General features: G+C 54.7%; 3 protein-coding genes and 1 pseudogene across 7 annotated transcripts in view; 1 reads left to right on the top strand and 3 right to left on the bottom strand.

Moving 5' to 3' along the window:
• PODNL1 (podocan like 1) overlaps positions 1–16,377 on the bottom strand; it is a 20,017-nt gene extending 3,640 nt beyond the window's left edge. The window contains exons 1-5 of one of the 2 annotated variants that reach the window (XM_012457820.2): positions 16,108–16,377; positions 3,102–3,323; positions 2,142–2,235; positions 1,754–1,818; positions 1,493–1,602 (exon numbers count right to left, since the gene is read on the bottom strand). In XM_012457820.2, coding sequence (XP_012313243.2) covers positions 1,493–1,602; positions 1,754–1,818; positions 2,142–2,235; positions 3,102–3,323; positions 16,108–16,206 — 590 coding nt within the window. In that variant the 5' untranslated portion in view covers positions 16,207–16,377. Of the gene's footprint in view, positions 1–1,492; positions 1,603–1,753; positions 1,819–2,141; positions 2,236–3,101; positions 3,324–3,467; positions 3,687–16,107 lie in introns of those variants that run through there. The other variant, XM_064381770.1, reaches the window with a different exon arrangement.
• LOC110569185 (cytochrome c oxidase subunit NDUFA4-like) lies at positions 9,063–9,331 on the bottom strand (annotated as a pseudogene).
• DCAF15 (DDB1 and CUL4 associated factor 15) lies at positions 15,499–23,543 on the top strand. Of its 2 annotated transcripts, none has more exons than XM_012457821.2 (13): positions 15,499–15,634; positions 17,338–17,435; positions 17,524–17,659; positions 18,436–18,542; positions 18,646–18,785; positions 18,882–19,052; positions 20,928–21,362; positions 21,462–21,553; positions 21,647–21,775; positions 21,872–21,957; positions 22,173–22,277; positions 22,348–22,463; positions 22,791–23,543. In XM_012457821.2, exons 1-13 carry the CDS (start codon positions 15,503–15,505, stop codon positions 22,844–22,846), a joined length of 1,803 nt encoding a protein of 600 aa, XP_012313244.1. In that variant the 5' UTR covers positions 15,499–15,502; the 3' UTR covers positions 22,847–23,543. The 2 variants fall into 2 exon arrangements, with proteins under 2 accessions (XP_012313244.1, XP_064237841.1); XM_064381771.1 differs by lacking the exon at positions 15,499–15,634 and adding an exon at positions 15,807–15,832.
• RFX1 (regulatory factor X1) overlaps positions 23,352–24,640 on the bottom strand; it is a 62,148-nt gene continuing 60,859 nt past the window's right edge. For all 3 annotated transcript variants that reach the window (XM_012457819.2, XM_012457818.3, XM_064381766.1), the window contains exon 21: positions 23,352–24,640. In XM_012457819.2, the coding sequence (XP_012313242.2) occupies positions 24,471–24,640 (170 nt within the window). In that variant the 3' untranslated portion in view covers positions 23,352–24,470.

Below are 24,640 nucleotides of genomic sequence, written 5' to 3'. Positions count from 1 at the left end.
GGAGTCTGTGTGAGAGTGTAAATCTGTGTGTGCATGTGACTGTGTGTAGGTGTGCAGGTAAGTGTGCATGTGTTGCATGAAGAGGTGTGTGCATGTGTCTTGTGCATGTGTGAGTGTAATAAGTGTGTATATGGAGTGTGTGTGCACGTATGTGCATGTGATCGTAAGTGTGTGGGTGTGCATGTGTGTATGTATATGCAAATGTGTACTATACTACGTACTTGTGCATAAGTGTGCATATGTGTGTATGTGTGTGCATGTGATTGTGTATATGCATGTGTGTGTGTGATTGTAAGTGTGGGTGTGCATGTGTGTGCCTGTGCATGTGTGTATGTGTGTGCATGTGATTGTATGTGTGCGTGCATGTGATTGTGTATATGCATGTGTGCGTACATGATTGTAAGTGTGGGTGTGCATGTGTGTATGTATATGCAAATGTGTACTACGTACTTGTGCATAAATGTGCATATGTGTGTATGTGTGTGCATGTGATTGTGTATATGCATGTGTGTGTATGTGATTGTAAGTGTGGGTGTGCATGTGTGCCTGTGCATGTGTATATGTGTGTGCATGTGATTGTATGTGTGCGTGCATGTGATTGTGTATATGCATGTGTGCGTACATGATTGTAAGTGTGGGTGTGCATGTGTGTGCCTGTGCAGAAGTGTGCGTGTGTGTGCAATGTGATTGTAAGTATGCGTGTGTGCCTGTGAGTGTGCGACTGTGTATGCATGTATGTGCTGTGTGTGTGCATGCGATCATGCGTGTGTGTACATATGTGTATGCAGGTGCACGTGTGTGCTTGTGCATGTGATTGTGCATGCATGTGTGCATGTGGCTGAAAGTGTGTGTCTGCAGGTGTATGTGAGTCTGTGTGCATGTGATTGTAAATGTGTGTGTGCATGAGTATGTGTGCAGGTGTGTTTGTGAGTTTCTGTAAGACTGCATGTTTGTATGTGTGTCCCTGCCTCAGTCTAGAGTTCTGACACAGCGTACAGCACTGTTTCCCCCCTCACCCCTCTCCCAGGGTAGAACTGTACCCTCTTCCCATTCCCCAAGCCAAAGCTAGGGATCTGCCCCCCTTAAGCCCTCCAGGGCAAGCCGTTTTGTTTTTGTTTTTTTGTTTTGTTTTTAGACAAAGTCTCACTCTGTCTCCAGGCTGGAGTACAGTGGCACGATCTCAGCTCACTGCAACCTCCACCTCCTGGATCCAAGTAATTCTCCTGCCTCAGTCAATCCTGAGTGACTGGGATTACAGGCATGTGCCACCACGCCTGGCTAATTTTTGTATTTTAAGTAGAGATGGGTTTTCATCTTGTTGGCCAGGCTGGTCTTGAACTCCTGACCCCAGATGATCTGCCCGCCTCAGCCTCCCAAAGTGCTGGGATTACAGGTGTGAGCCACTGTGCCCTTAACTCCCTCATTGCTTCTAGAACCGGGCGTGACCCAGACATATCTGAGGCCTGGGGGCCTGCGCTGGGCCAGGGGCTACCTGAGTGCCGGCTTCTCCCCAAAGGTAAGGGGGAAGATCTCCATCACTTGGTTGGCAGCCAGATCTGCGACGCGGAGGGAGCGGGGCAGAAACTGCGGGGCCACCGAGAGCTGCGGGGACAAAGCCCACAGCTGCACTGGTCCTGGTGCACCCAGGCCCCGCCTGGGCCCCAGTGAGCAGCCCCCTCCCAGTTCTGCGCTGTGTGACCGAAGTTGCGTCTGCCCAGCTGGGCTCGGCCTGCAGGTGGGGCTGGGGACTCACCTTGTTCTGGGCCACGTAGATGTGCTGCAGCTGGGTGAGGGACTCGAAGGCCTCATCGGGCAGGCCTGGGGGAGTGGGGGCAGTGAAGGGACCCCCGGCCTGGTCTTGGGTGGAGGGGGAGTCTGGGCTCCCAGCTGCCCCACGGCTCTGGGCTGGGAACTGGCAGAGGCTCCCTGGGCCCTCAGATCCCCTCCCTCCATCCCCACTCAAAAGCCACAGCCCCCAACCCCCACCCCAGCCCCTGAGTTTCCATCCTGCTCAGCAAAGGGCAGTTCTGGGAACTGCCACAGAGCTGCCCGCAGATGGGGCGGGGAAGGGGGATGGCGGCCGAGACCTGAGTCTGTCGGTCCCACAGCCCCAGAGGGGCCACCCCCCTCTGCCCCATCACCTTCCGAGGAGATGAGGTTGTTGTGAAGGTTGAGGGTTCGCAGGCCACTGAGGCGGGACAGTTCATTGTAGGGGAGCTCCTGGAGCTGGTTGTTCTGCAGGGCGGGAGTTGGGGTGCTCACACCCGTGACCCCATGACAAAGTGACCCCAAGCACTGATTCTTAACTCCCCATCAGCCCAAACAAGCCCCATGCCATCATCACCCCACAGTTGGTCCGAAACACCCCATCACCCTGACCCAGTCTTGTAACTGCCAAGATGTCAACCCCCAAGCCCCCACAATCGACCCCAAATGCCCCCACACTCCCACAATCAAAGCCAAATGGGCCATCACCCCCACAATCGACCCCAAATGCCCCAACACTCCCACAATCGACCCCAAATGCCCCAACACCCCCCCAATCAACCACAAATGCCCCATCATCCCCACAATCGACCTCAAATGTGCCATCACCCCCACAATTGACCCCAAATGCCCTGATCTGCCCACAATTGACCCCACTCGCCCCAACACCCCACAAGCAAGCCCATATGTGCCGTCACCCCCACAATCGACCCTACATGCCCCAATGCCCCCACAATCGACCCCAAATGCCCCAACACCCACACAGTTGAACCTAGAAGTGCCACCACCCTCACCATCAACTCCACGTGCCGCAACACCCCCACAATCAACCCCAAACTCCCCATCACACTGACTCCAAACAACACCATAACCGCCAAGACGTTGACCCTAACCCCCCTCATCCTCAGTCCCTGCCCACTTCCTGCATCTCCACGCCCACCCCTCTCACCTGGGGCTCGGCCAGAGCCAACCTCCCAAGGCAAAGCCCCGTGACACCCAGCTCTGCACCGCCCTCTCGCACGTGGGTTCCTCCACCCCACCATGCTCCTCAGCCCAGGGTGGCCCTCCAGCTCCCCTCACCTCTGGGCACCCCCATGCCCCTCCCTGGGCCCCACCTGCAGGGAGAGGTGCTGCGCGGCCCTGGTGATGTTGTCGGGGAAAACCCGAAGGTCCAGGCCGTCACAGTCCACAGTGTCAGCTCGGGGGCAGGAGCAGCGCGGGGGACAGGCCCGTGGCGGGGGCTGCGAGCTCTCCCCCAGGTGGGGGAAGGCAGCGTCATCCATGCCAGAGACGGGCAGAGGGCCGGGCAGCAGCAGGAGCAGCAGCAGGCTGGGCCACTGCGGGGGAGGGAGGGTCGCCATGGTGACCAGAGCATCCCCTCCTCGGGGAGTGTCTTGGTGGGGAGGCAGTGGCCAGTTGGCAGAGTAGGGGTAAGGGGGCAGGCAGGCCCCACCCTCGGACCCTCCCGCGCCCCACCTTACCATGGCCAGCCTGGACTCTGCTGTCTCGCCCAAGCTGCTGACCAGGACTCCCTAATGGAAACCAGGCGGTCACCTCCTGGAGTCTCTGCTGTGGCCGCCACTGCCCCCCATCTCGGGACCCAGGCCACCCCCCGCAACAGCCTGTTTTCCCGGGGGTTTGCGGGAGCTGACCCACCCCCTTCCCCGCCCTGGGATGGGGTGGTGAGGACAGGCGAGCCCGTCCCCTCGGTCCCCCCCAACAACCACCCCATCTCTGCTTTCGTAACCTCAGCCAGCCTGGGCCGGGCCACGAGAACAAGGAATGTTTGGGGAAAAGCTGAGATTCGCCCTGTCTGGTATTTGGGACGACCGCAGGAGTAGGAGTGGGGATGGAGGGATGGGGGGAGCTTCGGGGCACAGGAGAGTCCCGAGACGCAGGAGTGGGCAGCAGCAAGGGATCGGGGAGGCCTGAGCTTAGCCTGGCAGCCCAGATGCCAGCCTGGGAGCTCCTGACAAGGTCTGCTGCCCCGCACCCACCTCCCCTCTGCTGGCTGGTCTCGCTCCAGACACCCCCCTCCGCAAATGGCCACAGCCGCCTGGAAGGAAATTACATATATCCAGGCATCAGCCTGGTGGTTAAGAGTGTGAGCTTGGTGCCAGCCTGCCTCAGTTTGAACCTGGGCTGTGCCACCTCTCAGGGCCTTGGTTTCCCTCTCTGTCAAGTCGGGTAATGGTTGACTCACCCCCCAACTCCCCCACGGTGTTGTAAGGATTATATGAGATAATAAGGATTATATGAAACGTGCCCTTGGAACAGTGCCTGGCATACCTGGACGGAGGTAACAAGCTGGCCTCCAACTAAGGTCAAATCTCCCATATCCACCACTTACAAACAGGGCGGCTTCAGACAGGTCCTTCTCCTGCCCAGACCTCAGCTTTCCTACGAATAAAATAGGATTGACAGGCTTGGCACTGTGGCTCATACCTGTAATCCCAGTGCTTTGGGAAGCTGAGACAGGAGGATCTCTTTTGGGTTTGTTTTGTTTTGTTTTTTTGAAGTGTAATGGCGCCATCATAGCTCACTGCACCCTCCAACTCCTGGCCTCAAGAAATCCTCCAGCCTTGGCCTCCCAAAGCACTGGAATTACAGGCATGAGCCACCATGCCCAGCTATGATGTCTGTATAACCCACTCTTCCACGGAGGAAGAAACATGGGCCCAGAGAGGTGGTCATCTGTTCATGTTTTCTAGGGCTGTGTGATCTCCTGCGGGTCCCTCCTCATGGGATGAGACAGGACATGGGTCTGAGTTTCGGCCAGAAGAGAACTTGAGTCCTGTCTCAAGTCCTCCCCATGAGATGGATGGCCATTAGCTTGGACACTGGGTGGAGGTTCCTCAGTCTCTTTAGCAGAGCAAGTGGGTAACCACAGGGAGACAGAACTACTGCTCCAGTCCCATCCCCCAGGGAAGCAGCAGTAAGAATCAAGATGTTGGCCGGGCGCGGTGGCTCACGCCTGTAATCCCAGCACTTTGGGAGGCCACGGTGGATCACGAGGTCAAGAGATCGAGACCATCCTGGTCAACACGGTGAAAACCCGTCTCTACTAAAAATACAAAAATTAGCTGGGCATGGTGGCATGCGCCTGTAGTCCCAGCTACTCAGGAGGCTGAGGCAGGAGAATTGCCTGAACCCAGGAGGCGGAGGTTGCGGTGAGCCGAGATCGCGCCATTGCACTCCAGCCTGGGTAACAAGAGGGAAACTCTGTCTCAAAAAAAAAGAATCAAGATGTTTCAGTTGCTGGCAAGTCTCTTTCAATTGCAAAGAAAAGAGAACGCAGCTGAACTAGCGAAGACAAACAAGGGCATTTATTGGCTCATTAACAGAAAACCTGCATCCTTCAGGCACAGCTGAATCCAGGGCTTCCATGGTATCTTCCAGATGCATTTTGGTGCAATCTCGACTCATGACAACCTCTACCTCCTGAGTTCAAGCGATTCTCTCGTCTCAGCCTCCCGAGTAGTCTCCTGGGGGGTCAAGCGATCCTCCCACCTTGGCCTCCCAAAGTGCTGAAATTACAAATGTGGGCCGCTGTGCCCAGCATCTATTATTTTAATGTGACACATATTTTATTTATGTATTCCTCTTTTATTCTTTTTCATTCCCTGATTCATCTTTTTTGTTTTTTGATTTTTTGGTTTTTTTTTGGAGTCAGGGTTACCCAGACTGGAGTACAGTGGCTTGATCACGGCTCATTGCAGCCTCGACCTCCCAGGCTCAAGCAATCTTCCCACTTTAGTCTCCCAAGTACCTGGGACTACAAATGCATGCCACTATGCCTGGCTAATTTTTTTTTTTTCAGTTGTACACACAGGGTCTCACTATTTTACCCAGGCTGGTCTTGAACTCCTGGGCTCAAGCAATCTGTCTGCCTCAACCTCCCAAAATGCTGCTGTTACAGCCACGTTACACCACATCTAGCCTAGCACTTGTTTATGAATCACCTGGTATGATAGCTGGGATTACAGGCGCCACCCGCCCCCCCACGCCCAGCCAATTTTTTGTATTTTTAGTAAAGATGGGGTTTCACCATATTGGCCAGACTGGTCTCAAACTCCTGACCTCAGGTGATCTGCCCGCCTCAGTCTCCCAAAGTGCTGGGATTACAGGCGTGAGCCACCAGGCTCTGGCCAATATTGCATAATATGTGTCTGGTATGTACCAGGCACAGTTGTATGTGCGGGGATACAGCAGTCACTGTAGCAAAGTGGCCCACCTCTACCTCCATGGAGCTGGCGTTCTGATGATGGAGATACACAATGAGTAAATACATAAACCAGGATTTGAGAAATGCCAGGAAGAAAAGGCAGGGAAGGGAAGAAAAATATTACACCCGATAGGGAGTGAGGGAAGGTCTCTGAGGAAATGACATTTGGGCCAAAATGTCATGATGGAGTGGAGTTCGAGACCAGCCTGGCCAACATGGTGAAACTCCGTGTCTTCTAAAAAATACACACACAAAAAAAAATTAGCCATGCATGGTGGTGCGCACCTGTAATCCCACCTACTCAGGAGGCTGAGGCAGGATAATGGCTTGAGCCCAGGAGGCAGAGGTTGCAGTGAGCCAAGATCACTGCCCCTCAGCCTGGGTGACAGAACGAGACTCTGTCTAAAAAAAGACAGAAAAAAGGGAAATGTATTGACATTTCCTCTCTAGGAGTCTGAAATCAAGGTGTTGGCAGCCTTGTTCCGAATGGAGGCGCCTCCGAGCCTTTTACGTGGCTTCTAGTGGTTCTGGGCAATTCCTGGTGATGTTTCCTGGTTTGTGGCCGCATCACTCTGACCTCGGCCTCAGCTTCCACGCGGCCTTCGTCACTGAACCTGTTTCTCCTCTCCTGTCTTTTATAAAGACGCTGGTCTTCGGATTTAGCGTCCACCCGGTTAATCTGGGATAATCTCATCTCAAGGTCCTTAACTGAATTATATCCGCAAAGACCTGTTTTCCAAATCAGTTCACATTCACAGCGTCAGGGAGACAGGACGGACATTTACCTGTCTATTTGAGGGCCACCATTCAAACCACGACATGGATTAACATGGGGAGAGATGACCTTGTGGGGAAAAAATTGCATAATGATCTAGCGATATTGATCATTTCCATATATTGAAACATACATATTGGCTAGCTCTGGGGGAAGACCCGAGTGGTTGTGGCTGGGGGTAAAGAGAGGCTTGCCGCTGGATATCCTCGTACATCTGTTTTTGTTTTGCTTTCTTTGTTTTGTTTTGAGACAGAGTCTCACTCTGTTGCCCAGGCTGGAGTGCAGTGGCAGGATCTCTGCTCACTGCAGCCTCCGACCCTTGGGTTCAAGCGATTCTCATGTCTCAGCCTCAGAGTGGGACTGCGGGCGCATGCCACCATGCCCGGCTAATTTTTGTAGTTTTAATAGAGACGCGGTTTTGCCATGTTGACCAGGCTGGTTTCAAACTCCTGACCTCAAGTGATCTGCCTGTCTTGGCCTCCCAAAGTGCTGGGATTACAGCTGTGAGTCACCCACCTGGCCAAGACTTCCCATATTTCTGATTTTGTGTCATTTTATGGAAGATAATTTTCAGGACTTTCCCTTAATACACATAGGTATTTGTTTACAAATAACACAATTGTACAGGCGAATTGAGACCACTCTTTCTAGACTTATAAATTAAATCACACCTGGAAAATTGCCATAAAACAGGATGAGACAAGCAAACAGAACTAGACATTATGATTCATTTCCCAACCTGAATTTGGGGAACAGCAGCTTTGAATACAGAAAACCTTGGGCACCGTCTTCCTCATGGTCAGAACTCCTCATTGCTTTCTGCTTATAGATTATCTCACTTTTATGCACTAGTGATAGAAACTCAATTTTTTTTTTCTCAAGATGGAGTCTTGCTCTGTCACCCAGGCTGGAGTGCAGTGGCAGGATCTTGGCTCACTGCGAACTCTGCCTCCCAGATTCAAGCAATTTTCCTGCCTCAGCCTCCTGAGTAGCTGGGATTACAGGCACCTATCACCATGCTGGCTAATTTTTCTATTTTTTATAGAGATGGGGTTTCACTATCTCTATAAAATTAAAAAAAAAAAGTTAAGCAGGCAGGCAGATCACTTGTCAGGAGTACAAGAGCAGCCTGGTCAACATGGTGAAACCCTATCTCTACCTAAAAAAACAAAAAGTAGCCAGGTGTGATGGTACCCACCTATAGTCCCAGCTACTCAGAAGGCTGAGGCAGGAGAATCGTTTGAACCCAGGAGGTGGAGGTTGCAGTGAGCCACTATTGCGCCACTGCATTCCAGACTGGGCAACAGAGCAAGAAGACTCTGTCTCAAGAAAAAAAAAAAAAGAAAGGAAGAAAGAAAAGAATAAAATGTAGAGACAGAAAGTCACCATTCGCTGGGCACAGTGGCTCAAATCACAACATTCTTGGAAGTCAAGGTGGGTGGATTGCTTGAGGTCAGGAGTTTCAGAGACCAGCCTGGGCAAGCCCCGTCTCTACCAAAAAAAAAAAAAAAAAAAGAAAAAAGAAAAGAAAAGAAAAAGCAGGAGTGGCAGTGTGTGTATCTGTAATCCTAGCTACTTGGGAGGCTGAGGTGAGAGAATTTCCTGAGCCTGGAAAGTCGAGGGTACAGTGAGCTATGATCACACCACCGAACTCCAGCCTGAATGGTAGAGTGAAACCCCGCCTCAAAGAAAAAACATCACCATTGAAACACCTTGATACTAATTGCAGGCAAGAGCCACTGATGACTGCTGACATTAGTGGGTGAAACTTTAAGGAGAAAGTTTATATATACATACATCTTCTATCCTTCTTTTTCTTTCTTTTTTTTTTTTTTGAGACGGAGTTTCGCTCTTGTTACCCAGGCTGGAGTGCAATGGCGCAATCTCGGCTCACCGCAACCTCCGCCTCCTGGGTTCAAGTGAGCACATCAGGCTAACTTTTTTTTTTTTCCAAGTTTCAGTTATTTATTAATCAGTGTAATCACCGATAGATTACATCAACATGACTTCATGCATTTAGAGAAGAAATATTTCCTGGTTCAGTGGAGAATTGTGCGGATGACTTCTGGGAGACGTTCATTCTAGAGCAGATTTACATTTCATTTCGTAATCTGGACGTTCTTTCTCCAGTTTGCTGTAATCCACATTCACTGAGTAGAACCTGTATTGATCACTGGGACCTGGTTTGTTCCAGGGCTCTGGGTTATTCTTTCTGTCCCAAGAAACATCTGGATTGAACAATGCCAGAAGCAAGAGATACAGGGCTGCTCCACCACCTCCAATAAATACACAGAGGGGATCAAGCTCGGATGCTTCTTGGCCTGACCTAAGATCTGGGGGAGCATGTCTGTGGCAGAGGCCTCCGATTGGAAAGGAGAAAACCAACCTAGCCATCATCCTTCTTCTTATCTACAGCACGGTTAGGTCCTGGAACACAGGTCCTAATTTAGAATTTAGGACTCTTCTGAATTTCACGCCTCTGTACCTCCCAGTCCGCCATGCAGTGTGAGGGGTCTTATGTACCCGTGTGTGGACACCCTCAGACCACTCATCCAAGCTCCAGCCACTCTACGAACAATAACTCCTTGGCTATTCCTAGGGTCCTGAAGAGGAGGAGAAGCAAGTCTAGGGTCCCAGGATCCCAGAGTGGGATCTAGAAGAGAGGGCATGTGGCCGGGCGCGGTGGCTCATGCCTATAATCCCAGCACTTTGGGAGGCTGAGCGGGTGGGTCACTTGAGGCCAGGAGCTCGAGACCAGCCTGGCCAACAGAGTGAAACCCTGTCTCTACTAAAAATATAAAAGTTATCTGGGCATGGTGGTGTACGCCTGTAATCCCAGCTATTCTAGAGGCTGAGGCAGGAGAATGGCTTGAACCCGGGAGGCGGAGGTTGCAGTGAGCCAGGTTCACGCCACTGCACTCCAGCCTGGGGAACAGAGTGTGAGACTCAGTTACCTAAAAAAAGAAGATTAAGGAAAAGAGAGGGCATGAGCTCTTGGATTGTCATGTCCTCTTGTTCTTGTTGGATGCCTGTCCTGGAGGAATGGACGTGCCCAGAGGGTGGCAGGAGTTTAGCTCTTGAGGTGGTTTAAGTGCTGTATTCACCCGAAATCCGTATGTTGAAATCCCAAGCCTGGCTGCGCACAGTGGCTCATGCCTGTGATCTCAGCACTTTGGGAGGTGAAGGTGGGAGGATCACTTGAAGCCAGAAATTCGAGACCAGCCTGGGCAACAGAGCAAGAGCCCATCTCTATAAAAAATAATTAAAAAATTAGGCTGGGCACGGTGGCTCACTCTTGTGATCCCAACACTTTGGGAGGCCAAGGTGGGCAGATCATCTGAGGTCAGAAATTCAAGACCAGTCTGGACAACATGGTGAAACTCCATCTCTATTAAAAATACAAAAATTAGCCAGGCGTGGTGGCGGGTGCCTGTAATCCCAGCTACTCGGGAAGCTAAGGCAGGAGAATCACTTGAACCCAGGAGGCAGAGGTTGCAGTGAGCTGAGTTGGTGCCACTGTACTCCAGCCTGGGTGACAGAGTGAGACCCTGTCTCAAAAACAAAAAATAATAAACTAAATAAAATAAAAATAAAGCATAATAGTAAATAAAGGTCTTTTTTTTTTTTGAGATGGAGTTGTCACCCTGGCTGGAGTGCTGTGGCGCAATCTAGTTCACAGCACCCTCTGCCTGCTGCGTTCAAGCGATTCTCCTGCCTCAGCCTCCGGAGTAGCTGGAACTGCAGGCGCCGCGCCACCACGCCCGGCTAATTTTTGTAGTAGAGACGGGGTTTTATCATGTTTGTCAGTTGACCTCGATCTCCTGACCTCATGATCCACCCGCCTCAACCTCCCAAAGTGCTGGGATTACAAGCGTGAGCCACCGCGCCCGCCCAATAAAGGTCTTTTCTGAGTTCTGTGAGTGGCTCCAGCAAATGATAAACCCTAAGAAGCGGTTGCAGGAACTTTCAATGGCAGCCGGTAGTCCCAGCTATTTGGGAGACTGAGGTGGGAGGATCACTTAAGCCTAGGAATTTGAGGCTGCAGTGAGCTATGACCATACCACTTGCACTCCAGGCTGGGCAACAGAGCGAGACCCTGCCTAGAAAATAAATAAATAAATTTAAAAACCAGCTTTTTTAGGCTAATCAATCTAAAAATAAAAAAAACAGAGGCTGGGCACAGTGGCTTACGCCTGTAATCCCAGCACTTTGGGAGACTGAGGTGGGCAGATCACGAGGTCAAGAGACTGAGACCATCCTGGCCAACATGGTAAAACCCCGTCTCTACTAAAAATACAAAAATTAGCTGGGCATGGTGGTGCACACCTGTAGTCCCAGCTACCTGGGAGGCTGAGGCAGGAGAATTGCTTGAACCCGGGAGGCAGAGGTTGCAGTGAGCCAAGAATGTGCCACTGCACTCCAGCCTGGTACCTGGCGGCAGAGCGAGACTGTGTCTCAAAAAAATAAAAATAAAAATAATAAAAAGGCTGGACACAATGGCGCATGCCTGTAATCCCAGCACTTTGGGAGGCCAAGGCAGGTGGATCACTTGAGGTCAGGAGCTCAAGACCAGCCTGGCCAACACGGCGAAACCCCATCTCTACTGAAAATACAAAAATTAGCTGGGCATGGTGGCACATGCCTGTAATCCCAGCCACTCAGGAGGCTGAGGCAGGAGAATCACCTGAAACTGGGAGGTGGAGGTATAGTAAGCCGAGATGGCACCACTGCACTCCAGCCTGGGCAACAAGAGCAAAGCTCCATCTTAAAAAAAAAAAAAAAGAATTGAGGTAAATTGCAGTACACTAACTTGGTGTCCACAAAGAATTGGGGAATTTCTTGGCATGGGAGAACCCCACCCCTAAGCAAAGGACTGAAAGTGATGTGATATAGAAGGAAACAGTCTGTTTGTCCCACATATGTGTTTAACTGACATGGCCCAAACTGACTTCTCCCTAGTCTTCCTCACATCAGAAAATGGCAACTACTATTTTGCTAAACCTTCTACTCAGATGCTAACATCATCGCTAACTGCTCTCTCCTTGCCTCCATCCCAATATCTAGTCCATGAACATGACCCCATCAGCTCTGACTATGGCCACTTTTCTCCTCTCTTCCTCCCTTTCTCTCTTTCTTTTTTTCTGACGGAGTTTCGCTCTTGTTACCCAGGCTGGAGTGCAATGGCGTGACCTCAGCTCACCGCAACTTCCGCCTCCTGGGTTCAGGCAATTCTCCTGCCTCAGCCTCCCCAGTAGCTGGGACTACAGGAGTACACCACCACACCTGGCTATTTTTTTTTTTTTTTTTTTTTTTTTTTAGTAGTTTAGGGGTTTCTCCATGTTGGTCAGGCTGGTCTTGAACTTCCAACTTCAGGTGATCCACCCGCCTTGGCCTCCCAAAGTGCTGGGATTACAGGTGTGAGCCACTGTGCCCGGTCTTCTTTCTTTTTATTTGTATTATTATTTCTAAGACAACATCTCACTCTGTTGCCCAGGCTAAAGTGCAGTTGTGTGATCACGGCTTACCTGCAGACTTGAACTCCTGATCTCAAGTGATCCTCCCACCTCAGCCTCCCAAGTAATTGGGAGTACAGGCTGACGCCCTCATGCTAATTTTTAAATTTTTTGTAGAGACGGGATCTCACTATGTTGCCCAGGCTGGTCTCCAGCCATCAAGGGAGACTTCAAGCAATCCTCCCACTCAAGCCATCCTCCTGCCTCGGTCTTCCAAAGCACTAAGATTACAGGCCAGAGCCACTGCAGCCAGCCTTCTCCATTTTCAATGCTAATACCTGAATCTAAATCAGCATCACCTACCCTCCTAGCTTCTGCAAGACTATTCCTGCCCCTATCCTCATCCCCTCAAACTGTCCACACATGGCAGTCATAATAACATCCTCCCCCTGCTCTTTTAAAAGAACTTTGAGTTTATTTATTTATTTATTTATTTACTGACACAGAGTCTCGCTCTGTCGCCCAGGCTGGAGTGCAGTGGCCCAATCACGGCTCACTGCAACCTCTGTCTTCCAGGTTTAAGCTATTCTTGTGCCTCAGCCTCCTGAGTAGCTGGGACTATAGGCGCCCACTACCACGTCCAGCTAATTTTGTATTCTCAGTAGAGACAGGGTTTCACCATGTTGGCTAGGCTGGTCTCGAACCCTTGGCCTCAAGTGATCTCCTCGCCCTTGGCCTCCTCAAGTGTTCAGATTACAGGTGTGAGCCATTGCACCCAGCCACTTTGAATTTTGAAACAACTTTATTTTTATTTTTAATTTTATTATTATTATTATTATTAGAGACAGGATCTGGTCTGTCATCCAGGTTGGAATACAGTGGTGCAATCACAGCTCACTGTAACTTCAGACTCCAAACTCCTGGGCTCAAGGGGTCCTCCTGCCTCAGCCTCCCGAGTACATAGGAATACAGAGGTGCTACCACACCCGACTAATGAAAAAAATTTTTTTCTTTTGTAGAGACAGGTCTCGGTAGTTGCCAAGGCTGGTCAGATTCCTCCCTTCAAGCAATCTTCCTGTCTCAGCCTCCCGAAGTGCTGGGATTACAGGTGTGAGCCACTGTGCCCAGCCTGAAACAATTACACATTTTCAGAAGATCTCCAAGGAAGGTACAGAGAGTTCTTTTATTCCCTTCACCCAATTTCCTCTAATTTTTTCTGGTTTTGGGTTTTGTTTTGAGACAGGATCTCACGCCGTTGCTCACGCTGGAACACTGCGGCTCAGTCTCTGCTCACTGTAGCCTCAAACTCCCAGGCTCACATGATCCTCTCACCTCAGCCTCCTATGAAGCTGGGACCACGGGTTCACGCCACCACACCCTGCTAATTAAAAAAAAACAACATTTTGTAGAGAAGAGGGTCTCCCTATGTTACCCAGGCTGGTCCCGATTTCCTGGGCTCAAGCCATCCTCCTGCCTCGGCCTAACTTCCTTTAGTGTTAACATTTTGCACAACTATGGTACATTTATCACATCTAAGAGATTAACTAACTTTGGAACAGTGCTATTCACTGAATGACAGACTTCATTTGAATTTCACGAGTGTCCCCTGGGATGGGGGGGATCGCTTGAGGTCAGGAGTTTGCAAGCAGCCTGGGCAACATAGTGAGACCTGTTCCTAAAAAAAAAAAAAAAAATTTAATGGAGATAATAAAAGCACTTATCTTCTAGATTGTTCAGAGAATTAAATGAGCTGACCACGGGTGGGGGTTCACACTTGTCATCCCAACACTTTGGGAAGGAGAGGTGGGAGGATCACATGAGCCCAGGATTTGGAGACCAGCCTGAACAACCTGGTGAAACTCTGTCTCTATAAAAAAAATACAAAAAATTAGGCCGGGTGCGGTGGCTCATGCCTGTAATTCCAGCACTTTGGGAGGCCGAGGCAGGTGGATTACTTGAGGTTAGGAGTTTGAGACCAGCCTGACCAACATAGTGAAACCCCGTCTCTTATACTAAAAATACAAAAAACTAGCCAGGTGCAGTGGCGCACGCCTGCAGTCCCAGCTACTTGGGAGGTTAAGGCAGAAGAATCCCTTGAATCCAGGAGGCGGAGGTTACAGTGAGCCAAGATTGCGCCACTGTACTCCAGCCTGGGGGACAAGAGCGAGACTCGGTCCAAAAAAAAAAAAAAAAAAAAAAATAGCCGGGCGGTGGTGTGTACCTGTGGTCCCGGCTACATGGGAGGCTGAGGTGGGAGGATCACCTGAGCCGGGGGTGGAGGTTGCAGTGAGCCATGATCGCGCCACTGCACTCCAGCCTCGGTGACAAAGGGAGATTTGTCTAAAAAAAGAAACGAGTTAATGCACACGAATATGATGCACAGAGCTGGCATTCAACAACTGTTTTTTTCGCCATCATCGCATAATGGGCACAATAGGGCCCTGCCACATCGAACTGTTTAAGCTCAGAACCGTGTCTGTCACACGTAAAGCGATACCTGATTGACGCTATCATTACCACCACCATGCTCCCACCAATCCGCCCATCGGAAACAAGCTTTCATCGAATCCCATCGTTTTTTCCCTTTTTTAAAATCTCTTTCCTCAGCCTAGACATGGTCGTCAGGCCTTTGCCCACCCGGACCGGGAGTGGGCAGACCCTGGCTGAGGATTCGAGCCCTGGTGGACCACAGGATCCCATCACCCCGCCCAAGGGCCTGGACCGCCAGTGGTCTCCATGGAAACCCGCTAGCCACAGGGGGCGTGACGCCGCTGAGACAGACGGAGATATCCACCTATCAAATCAAAGTTTTCTGGGCTAGACGAACAAACGGGACCTCTGAGTGGTGGGTCCTTAAGGCAGGGCGGGAATACGGCAAAGGGACGCGGGGGCTGTTACTGTCGCTACCAATCAAGAGTCAAGGCGGCTTTGATGGACAGGCATAGCGCGAGTGCGGGCTTTCACCCAACCGGCGGGCCGCTGTCCCGAGAAAGGACCAATGAGGAGGCGGCAGGGGTGGGGCGAAGGGGCCGGTTGCTCCGGAAGTGGAGGGAGGGGGTGAAAATGGCGCCCAGCTCGAAATCGGAGCGGAACAGCGGGGCTGGGAGCGGCGGCGGCGGCCCCGGGGGAGCTGGGGGGAAGCGGGCAGCAGGGCGGCGGCGGGAGCACGTCCTCAAGCAGCTGGAGCGGGTCAAGGTGAGGCCTGGAGCCGGAGTGGGGAGTGCGCCGGAGGGTTGGGAGTAGGGACTAGGGAGGCGGAGGGAGGAGGGCGTTCGCGGGGTGAGGGGTTGGGGGCGGGGCCCCAGGGGAGGGGGCTCGGATGAGGGGCCTGGGCGGGACCCGGGGGAGAAGACTTGGATAGAAGGGGCTCAGGCGGGGGCCTGGATGCTGGAGGTTGTGTCGGGTGACTGGTAAAGGGGCTTGGATGGAGGGAGTTGGGGGCGGGGCCCCCGGGGAGGGGGTTCGGAAGGAGGCGACCCCAGGGGCCGCAGGGAGAATCAGGAGGAGGGGAGCGATCCAGGTTTCAGAGCCCTGCTCTCATGGCCCCTCGATAATGGAACCTTCCCGCCCCCTTTGCAGAACCCCTGCCTCTGGTTTTGGGCTTCCTCCGCCTGGTGTTCCTCTCCCTGCCCAAGCTCCGACCACACAGGAGCTGGGAGTTCCTGTACCTGGGTGGGCCTCCCCCATTGAAAGTGGGAGCTCCCTGGATGGGGCTGAGTCTTCCCCCGCAGAGTGGGAGTTACTGAAGCAGGCTCTGTCTCCTCCATCAGACTGGAAACTCCCAGAGCTGGGAGACGATGTCTCTCTCCCCCATCAATTTGGGAGCTCTGAAGGGCAGAAATGTGAATCTCCTGCAGGTGGGAAGTAGCTGGGGCAAAGCCGTGTCTCTGTGGACAGGGACTGCGCCTTCTTCGTGAGGCCGATAGCTTCCTAAGGGCAGAGCTGTGTCTCCCCCTTTTGACTGGGAGCTCCCTAGGCTGGGACAGTCTCCGCCTTTAGCCTGGGAGCTCCACTGGGCTTGGCTGTGGTTCCTCCCTTAGCTTGGAAGCTCCTTGGGCAGGGATTGTGCCTCCCCTCTCGGGCTGGGCCTGGCTGGCCTAGCTGTTTTCCTCCATCAGACAGACCTCTGAGACCTCCTTGAGGGCAGGGCTTCCATCAGGGAGCTTCCCAGACAGGACTCATCCCATCAGATTGGAATCTCTTGAAGGCAGAGCTGTGTTTCTCCAGTCAGCCTGGGTAGCAAGACTGAGGCTGCCCTGATATCCCTGTGCCTGGCTTGTGCCTGTCAGTCCCCCCACATCCTTCCATGGTGAGGTTTTGGGGTTGAGGGATTCCATTGGAAGGTGGCAGTTAATTGGGAAGGGGGAGTTGGGTCACTGGTTAGGCTCACCCTTCTCTCTGCCTCCACTGGCCTCCAGCAGAGGCCAGAGCTGCCCTGGGGAGCAGGAGTGCCCTTGTTTAAAGGCTGGTGGGTTGGGGACAGATGGGTGCAGGTCAGGACCCCGTCCCAGCCTCCTTTAATAGGATGAATACCCACAGCTTAGGGACAGCCTTCAGGGAGGGAAGCAGGTGGCCCAGCGTGGGGCAGGGTGACTGGGGAGCCTTCTTTAGGTGGTGATGCTGGGCTCAGGCAGGAGGGACCTGAGGCCGAAGTGGTGTGGAACTGGAAGCCTGGCGTGGGTCCCTGGTGGAGATGGAGGCTCAAGCGAGGTCCACCTGGCTTAGTGTCGCCCATCTGCCTTGGCTGTTCCCACCTTCCAGAGCTTGGCCTCCTTTTGACCATTATGGTGGGCTGGGCTGGGCTGGATCCGTTGAAAGCTGCTCTGCCTCTCTCCCTTGGGTGAGGGGGCTGGGGGCTGCAGATGGGGCCTGAAGTGCCCTGATCACCCCTTCCCCAGATTAGTGGACAGCTCTCCCCTCGCCTCTTCCGGAAGCTGCCTCCCCGGGTCTGTGTGTCCCTCAAGAACATCGTGGATGAGGACTTCCTCTATGCAGGGTGAGACTGGGGCCGGGCCAGGGGGGCAGCTGGGTGAGAGTGGCGGGCTTGCCCTGACCTGGCTGCTGTGCCCTCTCCACCCCCACAGACACATCTTCCTGGGCTTCTCCAAATGCGGCCGCTACGTCCTCTCCTACACCAGCAGCAGTGGGGATGATGACTTCTCCTTCTACATCTACCATCTGTACTGGTGGGAGTTCAACGTCCACAGCAAGCTCAAGCTGGTAGGGCCAGGCCCTCCCCCATGGGAGGCTTCAGCACCAGGCTGGCCCTTCAGATAGCATGGCCCAGCAGGACACAGCAGCCACTGAGCCCCATATTCCTTGGGTGTAAAATGATCATCATGTACTCATGGGGTCATTGTCAAGATTCTGTGTGTTAGATCCAACCATATGAAATTACCAGGGCCAGGCATGGTGGCTTACGCCTGTAGTCCCACCACTTTGGGAGACTGAGGTGGGTGGATCACCTGAGGTCAGGAGTTCGAGACCAACCTGTTGAACATGGTGAAACCCCGTCTCTACTTAAAATACAAAATTAGCCGGGCATGATGGCATGCGCCCATAATCCCAACTACTCTGGAGGCCACGGCAGGAGAATCACTTAGAACCGGGGAGGCAGAGGTTGCAGTGAGCCCAGATCGCGCCACTGCACTAGGCTACGGAGTGAGGCTCTGTCTCAAAAAAAAAAAAAAAATTACCATTTTTATGGTTCAAAAATAGGGCAATTCCATTTGGTTCCACACAGCCTATAAAACTATAGAACATGTCGGCTCAGGCCAGTTAGCTTTCTTAGGACCAAGCCACTTGGCTTTAGCTTTGACCCTTGACTCCTGGAACCCCTCCTCCCAGGAGCTGGGTGCTGTAACATCAGCATATGTGTGAACTCAGCTGAATGGACTTCAGGGTGGGCCAGTGCCTGGCGCAGTCTCCACTGAGACAGTGTTCCCATCGGCTGCATCCCACCCTGGCCTGGCACTGACCCTGAATGTGCCTCGCAGGTCCGCCAGGTCCGGCTCTTCCAGGACGAGGAGATCTACAGCGACCTGTACCTGACCGTATGCGAGTGGCCCAGCGATGCCTCTAAGGTCATCGTCTTCGGCTTCAAGTGAGACACGGGTCCTGGGGGAGCCATGGCTGGGTGGGGCTGGGGGTGTGCAACGGGGGCCCCCAGGCGCCGACCAGGCCGCTGAGGGTGTGCCGGCCCCCAGCACCCGCTCGGCTAATGGGATGCTCATGAACATGATGATGATGAGTGACGAGAACCACCGTGACATCTACGTCAGCACCGTGGCTGTGCCGCCACTGGGCCGCTGTGCTGCTTGCCAGGACGCCAGCCGGGCCCACCCAGGTGAGGGGGCCGAGGGGGCAAGGGCAGCCTGCCCCCCTCCCCACCGCCCGCCTCCTCTGGGCCGGGCGTGAGCCACTGTGGCGTGTGTTGTTGTAGGAGACCCAAACGCACAGTGCCTGCGGCACGGCTTCATGCTGCACACGAAGTACCAGGTGGTCTACCCCTTCCCCACCTTCCAGCCCGCCTTCCAGCTCAAGAAGGACCAGGTGGTGCTGCTCAACACCAGCTACTCCCTGGTGGCCTGCGCCGTCTCTGTCCACTCGGCAGGTAGGCCCTGAGGGCTCATGGCAGCCCAGCAGTGCGTGAGGCCAGCCTCTCCCTACCCCATCACACAGACGAGGGGCCCCAGGCACAGAGCCTGGGCGCAGGAATGCAGGGGTCCAAATGTGGCCACTACCTCCACAGCCCTGCCCAAGGAATCTTTCCCGTGGCTGAGATGTCCCATATCTGCGTTGTCCACCATGGCTGCCTCCAGGAGCCACTTGGAATGTGGCTCATGTGACTGAGGAACCAAGCTTTTGTTACTTTGTTTTTTTTTTGAGATCGAGTCTCGCTCTGTCTTCTAGGCTGGAGTACAGAGGCACGATCTCCGCTCACTGCAGCCTCCACCTCCCAGGCTCAAGAGATTCTCCTGCCTCAGCCTTCCTAATAGCTGGGATTATGGGCGCCTGCCATCACACCTGGCTAATTTTTGTATTTTTAGTAGAGACAGGTTTTACCATGTCAGTCACGCTGGTCTCAAACTCCTGACCTCAAGGGATCCATTCACCTCAACCTCCCAAAGCGATGGGATTATAGGTGTGAGCCACCACGCCCAGCCTGTGATGGATTTCATTGTAGCTAAGTTGAAGTAGCCACAGTTGGTTGGCGGCTGCTGTGCTGGACGGGGAAAGCGCTCCTTTCTCTGAAAAAGAGAAACTCTCGTGATATCTTGGGGCGTGGTTAATGGGCAGGCACTTGCTTTACATCTTTGACGTCGGAAAGATGCCAGTGAAAACTACAAGATGGCCCTTGACAGTGACAGATGTTAAGAGGCTGGATTATGCTATTGGCTGGCAGCAATGGGAGGGAGGGGGCCTTGGGGGCCACTTGGCAACAGAATTGTGACTATGACGGACCCAGCTGCCCTGTGCCTGCATCTCCCATTGGGTCTGTATGTCTAGGGCTGCTGATGGGGAGCTGGGGGCCACCTGAAGAACCCTCCCTGGGATTGGGGAGTGAGTTAGAAGGTGGAGGGCATTGGGGGCATCTGTGGAGAACCAGTGAAGGTCCCTGTGTGTGCATCCATGGAGCATGTGTCAGAAGACGTTTTAGGCCAGGCACGGTGGCTCATGCCTGTAATCCCAGCACTTTGGGAGGCTGAGGTGGGCGGATCACCTGAGGTCTGGGAGTTCAAGACCAGTCTGACCAACATGGAGAAACCCAGACTCTACTAGAAATACAAAATTAGCCGGGTGTGGTGGTGCATGTCTGTAATCCCAGCTACTCGGGGGGCTGAGGCAGGAGAATCTCTTGAACCTGGGAGGCGGAGGTTGCGGTGAGCCAAGATTGTGCCATCACACTCCAGCCTGGGTAAAAAGAGCGAAACTGTCTCAGAAAAAAAAAAAAGAAAGAAAGGGGCTTGATGCCTGGCGTGGTGACTCACGTCCTGTAATCCCAACATTTTGGGAGGCTGAGGCAGGCGGATCACAAAGTCAGGAGTTCGAGACCAGCCTGACAACATGGTGAAATGGTGTCTCTACTAAAAATACAAATAGCCGGGCGTGGTGGCACACGCCTGTAGTCCCAGCTACTTGGGAGGCTGAGGCAGGAGAATCACTTGAACCCGGGAGGCGGAGGTTGCAGTGAGACGAGATCACGACACTGGGCTCCAGTCTGGGCAACAAGAATGAAACTCCGTCTAAAAAAAATAAAAAGGAGGGGTTTGAATGAACGTCTGCATGCATGTGTGCGTGGTGTGCATGCGCAGAAAAGTCTTTCCCCTTCTGGGTGTTTCAAACTGATCTCAGCATAGCCAGGTCTCCTAGAAGCGTCTCCTCAAGGTGGGTTTCTGAAAACCTCTGGGGACACTGAGCGAGGCTGGGAGTGCCCCAGACTTGAAGAGGTTTACTGACACTTCTCCACCCCCATCTCTTCTTCCAGGTGACAGGAGTTTCTGCCAAATCCTGTATGACCACAGCACCTGCCCCCCAGCGCCTGCCAGCCCCGCTGAGCCCCGGAGCCCAGAGGTGCCCCCTGCCCTCCCCAGCTTCTGCCCTGACGCGGCCTCAGCCTGTTCCTCTGGGTCTCCTGAGCCCTCACCCGCCATTGCCAAAGCCAAGGAGTTTGTGGCTGACATCTTTCGCCGGGCCAAAGAGGCCAAGGGCGGGGCCCCTGAGGAAGCCCGGCCTGCCCCGTGCCCAGGACCCTCTGGCAGCCGCTGCCGTGCGCACTCTGAGGCCCTAGCGCTGGGTGGGGAGGCAGCACCCCGGGATAGCCCCTCTGCCTCGGAGGTGCCTGCCCCTGAGCCTGGTTACGTCAATTACACCAAGCTGTACTATGTGCTGGAGTCCGGAGAGGGGACGGAGCCAGAGGATGGTGAGCGGGGAGCAGGCCTGTGGCAGGGCCTGGGATGGGAAGGCCAACCCAGGGGGCCCTGGCCTCCCTCCACCCCACCCCCACTTCCTGCCTCCCCAGAGTTCGAGGACGACAAGATCTCCCTGCCCTTCGTGGTGACCGATCTTCATGGCCGAAACCTGCGGCCCATGCGGGAGCGGACTGCTGTCCAGGTGGGTGTGGGCGGCGGGCAGGCCGAGGGCAACCCCAGGGAACTGCTGGGGGGCGGTTGGCACTATCCTCTGTGCCTGCCCCCTCGCCCACAGGGCCAGTACCTGACGGTGGAGCAGCTCACGCTGGACTTTGAGTATGTCATCAATGAGGTCATCCGCCATGACGCCACCTGGGGCCACCAGTTCTGTTCTTTCAGCGACTACGACATAGTCATTCTAGAGGTGGGCCCAGGGCGGGCAAGGTGGGTCTAGGGCCTCCCGTACCCTGGGTCATGCTCAGGAGCTGGTGTCGTCCGCCCTCCCCGCTCCCTGCCCCAGGTCTGCCCGGAAACCAGCCAGGTCCTCATCAACATTGGCCTGCTGCTCCTGGCCTTCCCGTCCCCCACCGAGGAGGGCCAGCTCCGGTGAGCATGGGGACCCTGCCCTCCTCACCCACCAGGGGGGCCGCTTGCAGACACTTCAGCGTGGGGCTTGGGGACGGGAGAAGGTTCTCCCTGTGCCACAACCTGGCTGGGCCCCTCCATAGCTGCTCAAAGACAAAAACCCCTCAAGGTGGCATGGGGCCTGGTTCAGGAGCCAGGCCGTCCCAGCGCTTGTCCTCTGTCCCTCTCCACTGCAGACCAAAGACCTATCACACCAGCCTCAAGGTAGCATGGGACCTCAACACAGGCATCTTCGAGACAGTCAGTGTGGGCGACCTCACCGAGGTCAAAGGGCAGACCAGGTGAGGCAGGGCTGGGGGGCAGGGTCGGGGCGGCCAGGCCATGAGAGCCACTCACCCCCTGGCCCCGCAGCGGCAGTGTCTGGAGCTCCTACCGCAAGAGCTGCGTGGACATGGTCATGAAGTGGCTGGTGCCCGAGAGCAGCGGCCGCTACGTCAACAGGATGACCAACGAGGCGCTGCACAAAGGTGGGGCTCAGCGACCCCGCCATGGTCAGGGTCCCCGAGAACACCTGCCTTCAGCCAGGCACTGATTCCTGAGCGCTGATGAAATGGGTGGGAAGGCTGGAATCGGGGCGAGGAGAGGGCGGCCCAGGCCAGGTCCAGCTCCGGGGCCCTGAAAGCGTAGGGCCTGGGAGCCGGTCACTGCTTCATGCTGCAGACTAGAGGTGGAGGGCAACTCAGCAGGGTCCCTGCCTTCTGGAACCCTCTGGGCCAGAAGCGAGTCAGGTGAGGGTGCAGCCTCAGGGCCAGACAGGCAGGGGCTCCATGCCTTGTCCTCACCTGTCCCTGCAGGGTGCTCCCTGAAGGTTCTGGCAGACAGCGAGCGATACACATGGATCGTGCTGTGAGGGCCGGGCTGCCCCGGACACTGACTCCAACTACCTCCCCGGGGTGGCCTCTTCCCGGCCGGCTGGCCCACCGACTGATGACCGGCACTAGTGTTAGGCTGCGGAACAGGGCTGGGCAGGGCAGCCCCTGGTGGCCTGAGGGTCTGGACACTTTATTTATGCCTATTTAAGTTGGGAAGGGGCCGAGAGAGGGTGCCCCCTGCCCCACCAGCCCGAGTGCCCTGCCTTCACCCCGAGCTGGGCATGGGCCTGGCCCCTCATGCATTCGCCCCTTTCCTCGGCTACAGCTGTGGACATTGCCCTCGGGGAGGCCGAATGGACCCCGTTCCCCCCTGCCCTTCCGCCTCCAGCCTCCAGCCTCCTCACCCAGGCCGGCAACCTCCTGGCCATCCCCACTCCGTTCTTAATGTAATAAATGTTTTAATTTCTGAACCTCATTGAGGCCCCGTAACTGCAGTCCGGAGCCCCCGCCCCAAGGCCCCCCCAAAGCCCGGCGAGTCAGCAGTAGGCAAATACCACAGCGGAATTTATTGTTTTAAGAAAGACTACAAAAAGGTAGAAAACAGCTCGGCACACTAGACTACCACACACGTGGACACTCACCGCCGGGAGAGGGAGCCCATGGGCGCGGGGACTGGGCAGGGCCGCCCCAAAAGCTGTAGCACGCGGAGCACACAAAATAGTGATTTTTATACAATAGGTCAGATTGCCTTTTTTTTTCTTTTTCTTGCCATAAACATCTATCTCACAGGTTGAAAACACCGAGAAAACTGGAACAGATAAGGCCATGATGGTTGGAAAAAAACCCAACAAGTTACCAACTCCGCTCGGGCGGCGCTCACGAATCGCACAATAGTTATGGGGGCAGGGGGTGCACGACACGGAGGAGCACGGTCTCCGGGAACATAGCACAAAGAAGGTTCCATTACAAACCAGCGGCGGATAGCGGGGCGCAGGGGCTGTGGTGTGTGGGCATTCCCCGGCCCCGTGGCTCTTTGGAAGCTGGAGGCCATGCCCCCTGCCGCCCTCCTCCCAGCCAGGCCGGGCAGTGCCCCCTTCTCGGGCTTGGGGGCAAGGGAGGGCCCAGCTCTGGAGAAGATGCGACACCCACGGCTTTAATTGCACTTAATACCAAGAAGGGGAAGCAGTGGGGTTGCCGGGCGCGGGAGGGAGTACCGGGGTTGCTGCTGACAGTGGGGGATCCCCAGGTGATGCCCCAGGACAGGCTGTGCAAAGCCAGCGAGCTGAATAAGTTAACAGTTTCGCACGGGAGGGGGCCTGCCTGCCTGCCCCCTGGGGTGGAGGGAGGACAGGGCTGAGGGAAGATGCTGCGGCCTGCAGGGGGGGGGGGCAAGGGGCCGAGCTGGATGCCCTGCGGGGCACCTGGGCACGCGGCGGGTTCCTTAAGGCACGTCTTTTGTGTCAAGAGTTTGCAGCTGCGGCTCCACCCAGCCCACTGATTGTGCCGGCCCCATGGGGGAGGGGGGGCCCCGACCTTCCCTGTCTCGGAGGCCCCCTCCCTGCCCTGGCAGAGGCTGGAGCGGGGACCACGAAGCCACAGAAGCTGTGAGGGACCCTGGTGTGGAGGGGTGGCGGGGGCAGGTAGGATGGGGAGGCCAAGGGCTTAGCTGGATGGCAGCGCCTGCACGAAGAGGCCACGCGCGTCAGTCCGCGCCAGCTTAGCCGGCGGCTCCAGGGCCTCTGGGCCCAGCGCGGGAGACTCGCTACCAGCCGCCAGCGAGATGTCCTGCGGCAGCTCGTCCTCGCTCTCCTCCTCTTCTTCCTCCTCCTCGT

Source organism: Aotus nancymaae, unplaced genomic scaffold (assembly GCF_030222135.1).
Source record: "Aotus nancymaae isolate 86718 unplaced genomic scaffold, 86718_ANA_hifiasm-v0.15.2.pri h1tg000028l, whole genome shotgun sequence".
NCBI classification, from domain to species: Eukaryota; Metazoa; Chordata; class Mammalia; order Primates; family Aotidae; genus Aotus; species Aotus nancymaae.
This window is presented reverse-complemented; position numbering and strand designations above follow the sequence as displayed.

Bases quoted from the DNA above. Each gene is read 5' to 3' on its own strand.
- DCAF15 (XM_012457821.2), top strand. From the start codon at position 15,503: ATGGCGCCCAGCTCGAAATCGGAGCGGAACAGCGGGGCTGGGAGCGGC. The intron at 19,053-20,927 runs GTAGGCCCTGAG...CTCTTCTTCCAG, and splicing joins CGTCTCTGTCCACTCGGCAG to GTGACAGGAGTTTCTGCCAA. The intron at 21,554-21,646 runs GTGGGTGTGGGC...CCTCGCCCACAG, and splicing joins GGGAGCGGACTGCTGTCCAG to GGCCAGTACCTGACGGTGGA.